This window comes from Sceloporus occidentalis, unplaced genomic scaffold, assembly GCF_023333645.1.
Source record: "Sceloporus occidentalis isolate IW3139 unplaced genomic scaffold, rSceOcc1.0.p SCAF_3, whole genome shotgun sequence".
Lineage (NCBI taxonomy): Eukaryota > Metazoa > Chordata > Lepidosauria > Squamata > Phrynosomatidae > Sceloporus > Sceloporus occidentalis.
The window spans coordinates 5,074,674-5,088,371 of record NW_028316983.1 but is presented as its reverse complement, the minus strand read 5'-3'; the positions used below and the strand labels follow the sequence as shown (position 1 = coordinate 5,088,371).

General features: G+C 46.3%; 1 protein-coding gene across 1 annotated transcript in view; it reads right to left on the bottom strand.

Moving 5' to 3' along the window:
- The window catches only part of SCRT2 (scratch family transcriptional repressor 2), a 40,925-nt gene extending 35,696 nt beyond the window's left edge, over positions 1-5,229 (bottom strand). The window contains exon 1 of the mRNA XM_089518447.1: positions 5,016-5,229. Coding sequence (XP_089374573.1) covers positions 5,016-5,217 — 202 coding nt within the window. The 5' untranslated portion in view covers positions 5,218-5,229. The remainder of the gene's footprint in view (positions 1-5,015) is intronic.
- Between the last annotated feature and the right edge of the window lie 8,469 nt (positions 5,230-13,698).

Sequence of the window (13,698 nt, the reverse complement as noted above, 5' to 3'; positions counted from 1 at the left end):
GGGTGCATTGGAGGATTTGAAAATCCCCTTAGCTTTTCAATCTCCCTCATTCCCTGGCTCCTGTCACTCATATATTCCCCATCCCTAGTCTTCAGATCTTTTCTTATTTCCCTCTTGCCAACTTGCCTTCCCAGAAGTCTCAGATTCCCAAGACTCCCCTTTCCTTTTACATACAGAAAGGCTTTTACTTTAGAAAAGGAAAGCAAAAGAGGGGATTTTGCTCAATGTGGAGAGATTGTTCCAGTCACTGGAATCAGCTTCTCTTGGGAGAGTAAATATATGGTCACCATAAGTCGAAGTCAAATTGATGGCACTTAATAACAACAAAGTTCAAAACTAACAGATCTTCAAAGCACACTAACATGAGCTCCTGTGTTGTGCCATGCTCTGGGCTGTGTCTGTGTGCAATTTGGGAAATAGATATATTTTCCAAAGAAGCGTAATAGCCATTCACAGAGTCATCATCCCAAATTGTACACATACACAGTCCAGAGCATGGCACAACACAGGAACTCATGTTAATGCGCTTTGCAGATGCGAGACACCAAAAATAATTCACACCTGGATCTCTTATATTTGCTGCATTTCTGTTATCCTTTTGTAACTGTGCCTGTCCTTTTTCTTAAACTGGGTTTCTCAGTGCTAAACTGAAGTTTTGAAGTTACTGCAATGCTAGCACAGTGTAGCGGTTTGAGCATTGAGCTGAGACCTTGCAAAATCGGGTTTGATTCCCTGCTCAGCCATGGAAACCCAGTGGGGGAGCTTGAGTAGGTCACACACTCTCAGCCCCAGAAAACCCCATGATAGGGTCGCCATAAGTCAGAAACGACTTGAGTGCACACTACAACAATGCTACAGATTTGGGGACTGAAGGAAATTTTCATGGAGGGGAGGACAATTCTTCTTGGTGGAGAAGATTTCTTATTTGGGAGTCAGTCCCATCATTTTGCTTCCCTATTCATAGCTACACACCTACAGTACGCATGTATGATCCAGGAATATTCTGGTTCTGTTTTGTTTCTGGGTTAAGGTTACAAGCCACATGAAACTGTCAAACCCCTTGCACACTTTTGCAGCAGGGTGGGGGACCATGCAGCCTTCCAACTGTCATTGGACTGCAACTCCCAGCATCCCCAGACAGACCTGATAACAATGAAGGGTGATGGGAAATGCAATCCCCCACATCTGAAGGGCCCCCCTCTCCCTGAGACACAAGCTACAGGGCAGAAATAATGACTGCAAAAAAAGAGAGCAGTGTGCACCAAAGGACGTATTCCTCAACAGGAATTCATCCTCCAGACAATAATGCAACCCAACAAAGGACTATATTAACCAGCGCCAGCCCTTCCTTTCATCTACTCCAGAGCAACGCAGATGGCAAGGAAGAAGAGAAGAAAAGCACACCCACACAAAATGCTGACACACAGCAGAAAAGGCACAGCAACTTTTCTTAGGAAAGCTGCATGCCCTTCATGCAGTGTAATAAGAGAATGAACAAACCCCATAAAGTCTGATTTTCTCCATGCGTGCAGGAGGGGGCTGACCAGCCCTTCAGGAAGAGGTGGACTGGAAGATATTCCTTTGCTTTAGGTCATAAATTCAGGTGAAGGAAAGCAGAAGAGAAATCTAGTGATGGCAGGAGAGGGATGGAATTAACAGCAAGAGTTGGGCATCTCCTCTCCCTTTGTAGGATGGGTTTAGCTTTTTACAAAGCCACCTTTCATAGCATATATTGTTTTGATCACTTTAATCTTCTACTTTAAGCTGCTTTGAGTCTTTTCTTGGGAGAAAAGTGGGGTGTGAATTTAATTGGAAAAGAGCGAGGCTGCATTACAGGTATATAGACTCACTCAAGCAAGCCACATCTCCCCTGCCTTTGCAAAACCTGAGCAGGGCTTGGGATGACTGGGGATCTTGGAGGTCTCTCACTCATAGGGGTCCCATAAGTCAAAGCTGACTTGACAGCAATGAACAACAAATAAATATCGTAAATGCATTTTGAAATCTATTGGTAAGGCATCTAAGGAGTTTGGACTATTCAGTGGTAGCACTGCTGATCTCATCTTGAACCCAGGACTCTTTTGGTGGCTGTGAGCATCTTTCTCTCTCTCTCTCTTCCTTTGTGTGTGTGGATGAGTATCAAGATATTTATAATTTCCCAAACGGTAGCCCAGTCTGTCTATTTCAGTCTCGAAAGAAAAAGGGTGGGTGGGGAAGGGATCTAGCAGCACCTTGAGGACAAACCGATTCATTTGTACAGATATTTATAGTCATCCTACTGCTGGCATCTCTCTCCCTTCACACCTTGCCTGAAATGGTTGCAGATGAATTCTCAGACTCTCTTTGGAATCCTGATTATCCACTCCAGAAAGAATAGCTTGCATTTGCTCATTACAGCAAAAGTAACAAAGACTCGTAAAGACTTGTTGAGAATTTGACCTGGCACAAGCTTTCATGAACTGCAGCCCACTTGGGCCTAAAAACAATGTGCTACTCCTCACTTGGGAAGTCCAGACTGACTACACAGGTCTACTTGAGTTGGGACAAACAAGTGAGTTTAGGCCTAGGTTAGCTGAAGTCCATGAAAGTTTTGTTGCTGTGTGCCTTCAAGTCATTTCTGACTTACGGCAACCCCAAGGTGGACCCTATCATGGGGTTTTCTGGGGCTGAGAGTGAGTGACTCATCCAAGGTCACTCAGTGAACTTCCACTCGAACCCTGATCTCCAGAGTCCAACTCTCAAACCACTACACCACACTAGCTTTCTGCAACAAACTTGCTAAAGTGTCCCAGCATGGAGGCAGGAGGGCTCGAGTTCCCCCAAAACATAGACTGGAGGGCTGAGCTCCTTACGAACCATTTGGCAAATCTGGATCACTTCCATGGAGCTGAACTTCCTCAGGAATGACCAATCGCAAGTGTGTTAAATGATCAAATGCTAAGGAAAATCAAGACAGCGATTGTCGATGAGCCTTCCCAGAAATAATAAAAGCTGCCTGCAGTCTATCCTATGCATGCTTACTTATAAGTGAAATACACTGGACATACTTTATGTACATGTTGAACTCATAACAGTCTTCACATTTTGGTAGGTTTGAAGGATAATGGATGGGGAAAATCCCAGCATGGTGTACTAGTTTGTGTTGCAATATGACTCTGGAGACCAGGGTTTGAATCCTGGCTCAGTCACATAAACCCATGGGGAAAGGCTCACTCTCTCTCAGCCTCAGAGGATGGCAATGGCAAACTCCCTCTGATGAAACTTGCCAAGAAAACCCTTGGGCAATAAGTTGGAAATAACTTGAAGGTACGTGACAACAAGAAAACCCCTTGCAAAGACCTGCAAGTATGCAAAATTAAGAAGAATCTGCCCAGCAATTGTGAGTTCCCTCCAAACACACACCTTTCCAGGGTCCCTGTGCCCCACGATGGTCTTTGTTGTCCATCCTGAGGAGATGCTTCCATCACCACTCCCTCAAACCCTCTTTGTAGAGGGTCACTGAGACATTTCCCCACCCTTTCCTCCTGATTTCCCCAAAGAAGGAGGAAAGGAGTTCACACATTTGCCAGTCAGACCTTGGGAAGGTCACTCAGTATTTCTGCAACTCATGCGCACCAAAGAGATGGTGCTCATCCAGGCTTGCCTTGTGTTATCTAACCCTCTGGGCGATCCCTCAAGACAATGATTTCTGGGATGGGGAGGCGGCAGAGTGCGAGAGACCCTGCCTGCCTGTTTTGAAAGGGAGCATCTTTTCTCAGGAGCCTGCCTGTGATGGTGTCCTCCTGCATGGTCAAATGGCATTGGACTGGATGGTCCTTGAGGTCTTCTCCAACTCTAGGATCCTATGATACAATGCTCCTTCTCCCATTCTTGTGGTGTGTGTGTGTATTGTTGACTTAGGGAAGACAAAGGATGTGGGAATCCATCAGCCTAGTGCATCTCAAGCTATTTGAGGAGGCTGTCATCCCCTTCCTTCCCAGTGTGAAAGGGACTGGGGACCATATTGTGGCCAGATTCACATTCCTATTTGGAAACTCTCCACTGACCGGTTGAGCATGGCTTGTCCCTTGGAGTGGCACCACACTAACCCAGCTGCAACGCTCACGCATATACACCACAGTTGGGATTAATCCCCTTTCTGCACACAAAAGCACACACACCAGAGTTGTGGATCAAGGAGAACCCCTTCTCTGCACACACACACACACACAACACAGTTGGGATGAAGGCAAAGCCCCTTTCTGCAGACCTACGCTCACACAACACAGTTGGGATCAAGGGAACTCCCTCTCCATGTACACACATACACAGAGCACAGTTGGGCTCAAGGAAAGACCACTTTATGACACACACGCAACACAGCTGAGATCAAGGAGAACTCCTTTTCTACACACACACACACACACACACATAACACAATACAACTGGGATCAAAGAGAATCCCCTTTCTGAACGCACACACACAACACAGTTGGGATCAAGGAGAATCCCCTCTGCGCGTGTGCGCGCGCGCACACACACACACACACAAACAACACAACTGGGATCAAAGAGAACCCCCTTTCTTAACACACATGCACACACAACATAATTGGGATCAAGTAGAACTCCTCCTCTACACACAACACAACACAATACAACTAGGATAACTAGGTTGGGATCAGGAATGACCTCTTTTCCACACACACATGCACAACACACAACACAACTCAGATCAAAGAGAACCCCTTTCTGAACACACAACACAACACACTTGGGATGAAAGAGAGCCCCTTCTCTGCACACACACAAGAGAACACAACACAGCTGGGATTAAAGAGAACCCCCTTTCTGAACACACACACAACACAACACAGTTGGAATCAAAGAGAACGTCTTCTAAGCACAGAACTCAACTGGGATGAAAGAGAGCCCCCTGGCACCGCTTGTAGAGCCTTGCCAGGGGCTCCAGGTGCCAGTTCTATGCCGACCCCAGATCCTTCCTCTTCCTCCCCAGCCTTGCCTTCCCTGCTCACCGGTCTCTGGAGCCTCGCTGGCCCCGAGCAGCCTGGGTCCGTTGGCCAGCTCCTGGTAGGAAGTTTCCAAGGGGTGGTAAGTGGGGGTCTCGCCTCCTTCCTCCTCCTCTTCCTCCTCCTCTTCCCCTTCCTCTTCCTCTTGGTCCGCTCCGGCTTGAAAGGCGTCGGCTTTGATCTTCTTGACCAGGAAGGAGCGCGGCATCTTGGCGGCGGAGAGCGCCTTCAGCACCTTGGAGAGCTCCGCGCGCCTCTGAACGCCCCAAAGGCAGCCAGGAAGGAGGAGGAGGAGAAGGAGGAGAGAGAGAGAGAAGGAGGGAAGGAAGGAAGGAAAGGAAAGGAGGGGGCCGCCGCCCAGGAATCGCTGAGCTCAGCACCACGTGCTCCAGGCAAACCCCCCTCTCCCTCTCTTTCTAGGGGATGAGGAAGGAGGGCAGGCGCAGCAGCCCTCCAGAGGTGCTCCCTTTCCCTCTCTTTCTATGGGATGCTGGGGCTGTAGGGGATCAATAGCACTCCAGACCCCTTCCCCACATTCCCCTGTCTTACTATAAGATGCTGGGGGGGGGGGAGAGGTGGGATGAGAGAGATGAGGGGCTCAGTAGGACGCCAGAACCCCTTTCTCCTTGTCTTTCTATGGGATAGGGATGGTAATGAGAGAGATGGGGGGCTCAATAGGACTCCAAAGCTCCATTCCCTATCCTGGGGTGGGTGGGTGGGATGAGACAGGGGGGCAGAATCAACCTCCCTCCAGAGATCCCCAGATTTTCTATGGCATGCTAGGGGGGCGTAGGGGGCTCAGTAGCACTCCAGACCCTCTCCCCACATTCCCCTGTCTTTCTATAGGACGCTGGGGAGGGAGGTGGGATGAGAGAGATGAGGGTCTCAGTAGGACTCCAGAGCCCCCTTCTCATTGTCTTTCTATGGGATGCCTGGGGGGGGCGTAGGGGGCTCAGTAGCACTTCAGACCCCCCCCAATTCCCCTGTCTTTCTATGGTATGCTGGGAGGGGTGGGTGGGATGAGAGATGGGGGCTCAATAGAACTCCAGAGCGCCCCCTCATTCATTGTCTTTCTATGGGATGTTAGGGGATGGGAATGAGAGAGATGGGGGGGGGGGCTCAACAGTGCTCCAGAGCCCCCATTCTCTATGGGATGCTGGGGGGTGGGAGTGGGATGAGACAGGCGGCAAAATAAATCTCTCTCCGGAGGTGCCTTTTTTCCCTGTGCTTTCTATGGGATACTGGGTGGCTGGGCGGGATTAGAGAGATGGGGGACTCAATAGGACTCCAGAGCCCCCGTTTCCTTGCTTTTCTATGGGATGCGGGGGGGGGGAGATGAAAGGGAGAGGGAGGATCAACAACCCCCTCTTTCCCTATCTATTTTTGGCATGCTGGGAGGAGGTGGGATAAGAGAGATGGGGGGGGGGCTCAGTGGCACTCCAGAGGCCCCCTTTGACTGTCTTTCTATGGGATGCTGGGGGGAAGGATGAGAGAGATGGGAGGCCCTTGGCTCCATCAAGACTCCCTCAGGACACCCCCCCCACTACCGCTTGAGTGAAGGAAAAGAAGGGGGGACATGGGGGAGGGGGAGAGGCAGGGCCTGTGGGAGGGGGAGAAGGCCAGGGGAACTGGGGTGGGGGGCACAGGGGGGCTTCCCCCGGCTTGTTTCACAGGGCAAGGAGGCCCCATACCACTCCCCAAGATTTCATCCAAAGGAGGATCTCCAGCCCCCTTCCCCCCAAAAAAAAATCTAAAAAGGAACCTAGATCAATAGAAGTATAGTATCTAGATGAAGGGGAGTCGTAGTGCCACTCTATTCTGTTTTGGTCAGGCCCCACCTGGAATAATCCTGTGCCCAGTTCTGGGCACCACAATTGAAAAAGGATGTTGAGAAACTGGAGCGTGTCCAAAGGAGGGCAACTAAAATGGTGAAGGGTCTGGAAATTATGCCTTATGAAAAGAGACGTAGGGTGCTGGGTATGTTTAACCTGGAGAAGAGAAGGTTAAAAGGTGAGATGATAGCCATGTTTGAATATTTGAAGGGGTGTCATGTTGAGGATGGAGCAAGCTTGTTTTCTGCTGCTCCAGAGAAAAGGACACGGAGCAATGGATGCAAACTGCACAAAAAGAGATTCCAGCTCAGCATTAGGAGGATCTTCCTGATAGTAATAGCTGTTTGACAGTGGAGCACACTCCTTCCTCGGAGTGTAGTGGAGTCTCCTTCCTTGGAGGTCTTTAAACAGAGGCTGGATGGCTATCTCTTGGGGATGCTTTGATTGTGAGTTCCTGCATGGCAGAATTGGATTGGATTGAATGGCCCTTGGGATCTCTTCCACCTCTTGGATTCTATGATCTAACCCTTCTCCCCAAAATGCCTGCCACCTAAACATTAGGAAGATCTGTACAGTGTCCAGAAGTTGCCCCCTTTCCTTGTCTTTCTATGGGATCTCTACCACCCCTCCCCAATCTTTCTGTCTTTGTGGCCCTAACAGTATGGAAGAAGTTCTCCCCCATTATTATTATTGTTATTATTAAACACACAAATAAATCTAAATAGCCAAAACCATACACAAATCTTTCAACACTAGTACTACAACGTGCAGCCCTCCCCCAGGACCGTACTATAGACCATTTCATTCACCAGTTTTCCAAAAGTGCAATGACTCTGGTGGAGGCATGCGCCCCTTTTTTCTTATGAAAACACACTCTACAAATTTATTTGGTACATCTTCAAAACCATTCCTTCTCCATAATCTTTATTGAACTTTAAGTCTACCTGTTAATTTCTCATTAACAGCAATGTCTCAAACTTCTTTAAGACATTCCTCTATTTGGTAACTAATTTGGATTTTCCATTTTCTTGGTATTATTAGAATCTCTCTTTATTCACTTTCTCTAATATTGTATTTCTCTCTCCATTTCTTCTCTTGCTCTTTCTTTTTCTCTTCTGTCTTCTTTAGCTGTTTCCCCATTTATTCATCTCTTTATTCATCTCTTTATTCGTTATTCATCCCTGACTTATTGATTTCTTTTTCTCTCTACGTATCCTTACTTCTTCCCTCCCTTCCTCCCTTCCTCCCTCCCTCTCTCTTTCATCTATTTCCCCCTCTTTATTCCTTTCCTTTCTTTCTTCCCCTGAAGTCTGTTCAGGGGAAATGAATCCTTCTTCTCTCTTTCTCTGTCAAACTATTTCTTCTTCCTTGTTCTTTCTTTTTTCTTCTCTGTCCCCTTCTCTCTTTCTCCCCCTTTCTTTCTCTCACCTATTCTTCCCTCTTTATTTCCGTTTATCTTCCTTTCCCTCAAGTCTATTTTTCATGAATTCTTCCTTTTATTGCCCCACTCTTTCTCTCTCAGTCTATCTCTTTGCATTATTTCCCGTCTCTTTCCTTTTCTGTCCCCTTCTTTCTCTCTCTCATCTGTTCTTCCCTCTTTTTTTCCTCCTTTCTTTCTTCCCCTCAAACTATTTTTCACGAATCCTTCCTCCTCTCTCTCTCTATCAAAGTATTTCTTTTTTTGTTTTCTCTTTTTCCTTGTCTATCCCCTCTCTCTCTCTCTCTCTCTCTCTCTCTCTCTCTCTCTTACCATCTTCATTTTCTCCATGTGTTCATCTGTTCCTCTTTCACTCTCTTTGCCTTCCTTTCTCTATTACCACCTTTCTCCCTCTCTCTCTCCATCTGCTTCTTTCTCCCCTCTCTCCCATTCTGTATCTTATTTTGCCCTATCCCTCCCTCCCTCCCGTCTTTCCTTTTTTGCATCCCTAAACATCAAATGCAATGAATGGGAAGTCAGACAGAAGGAAGCAAAGGGAAACATCGCCTCTCTCTTTTTCTCTCCAGGCAGGCTGGCACACACACACACACCCCACAACTCCTTTCTTCTCCCCAGTGTTTCCCAATGCAAAAATCCCTCCTTGCCATGCAGGGAATTCCTCTGTCCTCCATCCTTCCTCCTCCCCTATCTGCTCCCCACCTCGTTCCCCTCCTTCTCCAACATCCCCCTTTCTCCTACAGACATTATGATTAACTCTTACCTCCCCTCCCCTCTCTTGTGTCCAGCCAAAGGCAGAACAATAGGGACACGTGTCTGAGGAGGAAGAGGAGGAGGAGGAAGAGGAGAGATGGAAGGGGGTGATTCTCTCTCCCTCCACTGCTGCTCCCATCGTCCCTGGTTTCTTTGTCTTGGTGCAAATAAAATCACATTCACACACATGCACAACCTCCTCTTCCTCCACTTCCTCCATCCATCTCCTCCTCCTCCTCCTCCTCCTCCTCCTCCTCAAGAGGATGGGGGAATGGTATCGCCTTGCCAAATGAGCAGATCCCCCCCTCCACAGAGCAAGCAAAGATGAAGCATACTGACTTTTCTGGAAAACATAGGGCCTGAAGAGGCAGGCCAAAATAAAGCTACTTCGGGTCACTTTGGAGGTATGCTGTTTAAATGTCACGTACATCTTAAAAGGCCCAAAGCTATGCCAAAGCTGTGCTCCAGTCCTTAGGACTGGAGCATGGCTTTGGCACAGCATCTGGCTTCTTAGGACACATGTATCATTTAAACAGCATACTTCCAAAGTGACCCAAAGCAGCTTTATTTTGGTCTGTCTGTTCAGGCCCATAGTGAGCAAACCTCTCCTTCTTTGGAGCTTTTTAAACAGAGGCTGGATGGCCACCTGTCATAGAGAGTGCTTCGATTCTGTGTGTGTTCTTGCATGGCAGGGGGTTGGGTTGGATGGCCCTTGAGGTCTCTTCCAGCTCTATGGTTCTGTGAAAAGGAAGGCTGGGTTCTGGAGTTGTCCATGGCTTTCCTTTGTCCAGAGTCAGGTGAAGTCCAAGGTGGCAAACCTAAAGGGCAAAGGCAACCCATTGGTGCTAGAGGAGACCCATTGAATGCAAAGCAGTGCTGTGTAGTGGTTAGAACGTCAGATTGTGACTGTGAAGTCCAGGGTTTGAATCTTGTATCAGCCATATAAATCCACTGGATGACCTTGGGCAAGTCATACACTCTCAGCTGCAGAGGATGGCAATGGCAAAAAAAAAAACACCTTTAAATAAATCTTGCCAAGAAAACCCAGTGAAAAGCCCAAGCTTTGCCATAAGTAAAAAGTGACTTGTAGGCACACAACAACAACTGGGCAGGAGCGCTGTTGAGCTCAGAAAGTGACTTTTCAAAATGAGACTCATAGACTTGGAGAGGATCCCAAGGGCCAAATAGTCCATCCCTGTGTCAGAGCAGGAATCCACAGCTGAAGCTTCCCTGAAAGGTGGGCATCGAACCTCAATTTAAAAGCCTCCAACAAAAGAGAGTTGACAACTTTCTGTGGCAGTCCATTCCACGGCCAAACAGCTCTCACAATCCAATTACTGTATTAGTTTCAGTATTTGAAAAAGAAGCAGTGGGGTTGCTTATTGCAGTATCAACATGGTAACTTGTTCCACTATTTCCTGCACAACTTCATGCTTTCTGCAGGTCGGGTCTCCCTTATCCAGAATTCCAAAATCTTCCGAAATATTCCAAAGTCCAAACTGCCCACATGGGTGGCTGAGATAGTGACACCTTTGCTTTCTGATGGTTCAGTATCCACAGACTTTGTTTCATGCACAAACTTATTTTAAAATATTGTGTGTAAAATTACCTTCTCGTTATGCGTATAAGGTGTATATGGAGCTTAAATGAATTTCATGTTTAGACTTGGGTCCCAGCTCCAAAATAGCTCATGACGTATATGGAAACATTCCAAAATCTGAAAAATTCATAAATCCAAAACATAACAACAACAGCAATGCTTATTTAAAATGTTCTTGTCACCAACAGGTGGAACATCAAGCCTATATAATCAAAAATGGACTATAAAACACAACACTATAAAATGCTAAAATACTAAAGTAATATACGAATATACTAAAAACAAACTCCAAAACACTTCTGGTCCCAAGCATTTTGGATAAGGGAGACTCAACCTGTATTACTTTCCATCCCTTTTTGAGGGGGAACTCAGAACAGATACAAGAGTTTCATAAAACTTAAAAAACAAAACAAAACCCAAACTCTCTCTCAAACTGCTTATTAATAGGTCCTTCAAAAGTAACTTTTGCAAATAACAACCATCTTTGCACCCTTAGAGCAATTTCACTGTTACCCATGATTTGACTTGAAACATGGCTTCAGTCCACCTTCAGTACCCAAAAGGTAACAAAAATATGTTTCAGTTATTTCTATTTCTGTGAATTACATGTTAACAACCCTTTTTGTATTCTGTTACCTGTGTGTGTGTGTGTGTGTGTGTGTGTGTACACACACCCAGCTGTATCAGTTTTAATTTTTGAAATCTGATTTGAGTCCTGGTTTGACGCTTAATCCAGGTTTTAAAGGCACAGAAACACCCTGAGGAAACTGAGTTGTGTTTTAAAATCTTGCACAGATAAGAAACTGGGAACTAGAAAGCAGCTTTAACATCATGGATAAGTAGGGCATTTGTAGGAATCTTAGGGTGCACTCTACACTGTAGAAATAATGCAGTTTGGCACCACTTTAACAGCCATGGTCCCATCCACCAGAATCCTATAATTTGTAGTTTTGCACCAGCACACTTTGGCAGAAAAGACTAAAGACTTTGTAAAACTACAAATCCCAGAATTCCATAGGATGGAGCTATAGCACTTAAAGTGGTGTCAAATGGCATTATTTCTACAGTGTAGATGCAGCCTCCATGGGATTCAGTATATTTCAGCCTCAGGGAACTCTTCCCTGAGTCATTCTAGATAATTTTCCAGCTTACTTTGAGGCCCGTCTTTCAACTATGCCACTGAGCAAAGCTTCCACTCAAAATGCACCCAGCATTTGAATAATGGCCTTTATAGTTTTGGCCGGCTGTCAGTGCCTCCTGGTGCCCCGGCCAAACTGCCTGTTGGAAGGATTCCCTCGGAAATCCACAAAGTGTTGCCAGCTCAGTGATGAGATGAATTCTGTCCTCCACATCATCACCAGAGAATGAATTTTATAGCCCCTGGAGAAAAGCCAAGAGCATTTGTTTCTCTTGTCTTCTGTTCCAGCAGGGCTTGGGCTTTCTGAATGTTCCCTGTAGTTTTCAAGATAGTGCAGGCAAAACTCTGACTCCTAATCCTCTATGTAGTTGGGTGTCTTTTAGCAGTATCCACACTGAGAGAATGGTGAAGGAGAGCTGACTGTCAGGTTGGAAATGCAGTAGTTGTTGTTGTTGTTGTGTGCCTTCCAGTCATTTCTAACTGATGGTGACTCTAAGGCAAACCTATCAGGGGTTTTCTGGGGCTGAAAGTGCATGACTTGCCCACGGTCACCTCCCCCCCCCCCCCCAATTGTCCCTTTCTAAGGAAAAAACTTTTCAGTCCTCAAATTTCTACCATTGTTTTTGTATATTCAAGTCATTTCCACTTATGGCAACTCTTATCACAGGGTTTTCTGGGGCTGAAAGTGTGCGACTTCCTCAAGCTCACCCAGTGGGATTTCATGGCTGAGCAGGGAATAAAACCCTGGTTTCCAGAGTCATAGTCCAATGCTCAAACCACTACACCATGCAACATTTCAGAATAAAGAAAGCTTGAGCTGGGAAGAAACAGGATTCTACTCTGGCTGATCCTAACTGTGTGTCATTGCCTTGCCTTCAGGATCCCGGAACATGAATGAACAAGAAAACAGAGAGCACATGAAGAGCAGAGAAGCATGCCTCACCAGTTACCCTGGTGCATAGGTGTATAAGTGTATAGGTGTATATGTCAATCAGAATGGAAGTCATAAGAATAGTGGGGGCTGGTAAAAGAAAAAGTCATCCTTGGATGCAATTTGAAAAAAGTCTTCAAAGGGTCTCTTTTGTTTACTTATGCAAGGCTTACCTGATGGAGTAGTTTCATTTCATAGGTACATATTCTTAGGGTTTTTTTGCGGTGGGGAGGGAGGGAGGTTACTCTTCTTTTTTTTGTAGTGTAAGAAGCCAGATGTATGCTTTCAACTTATTTCTGCCTCTGGTACCAAATTTTCTGTTAAAGAAGTAATGCCCAGGAACACATCTGCTTTGTTAAATCAGGTATGTGTATAGCATTCCCTCCCATACACATCTGTATCTCAACTCCTGATCCTGAATGTGGAATGCCATCCTTCAAGGCTAGGTACCATCCCAGGCGCTATAACTATGCAAGTGGCTGGCTCCTCTGTGTTTTCAGGGATGTGCAGTTATGGCAGGTTGGTATCACTTCAGCTTTCCTGGCTCCACCCTATGGATCTCTGGGATTTATAGTTTAGTTTAGTCAGGTGCTTGGAAAATCTTTGCCAGAGAGTGCTAGTGTTTTAGTTCGTGGAAGTGGATCAGAACTCCCCAGCAGAGGATTTGTAATTCATCAAACTAAAAGTCCTAGGATCCCAAAGGATGGACACTTGATGGTTAAAGTAGTATCAAATTTCTGTAACTGTGCAATACAGATACAGCTATCCATTTCAGGTTAAACAGTGGCCTGTTACAGACAGCCAAAATAAAGCTGCTTCGAGTCACAGTGGAAGTATGGTGTTTCAATGATGCATGCGTCCTAAGAATCCAGAAGCCACACCAAAGCCACACTCCAGTCCTTAGGGCTGGAGCGTGGCTTTGGTGCAACTTCTGGACTTTTAGGACGCATGCATCATTGAAACACCATACCTCCACTGTGACTCGAAGCAGCTTTATTTT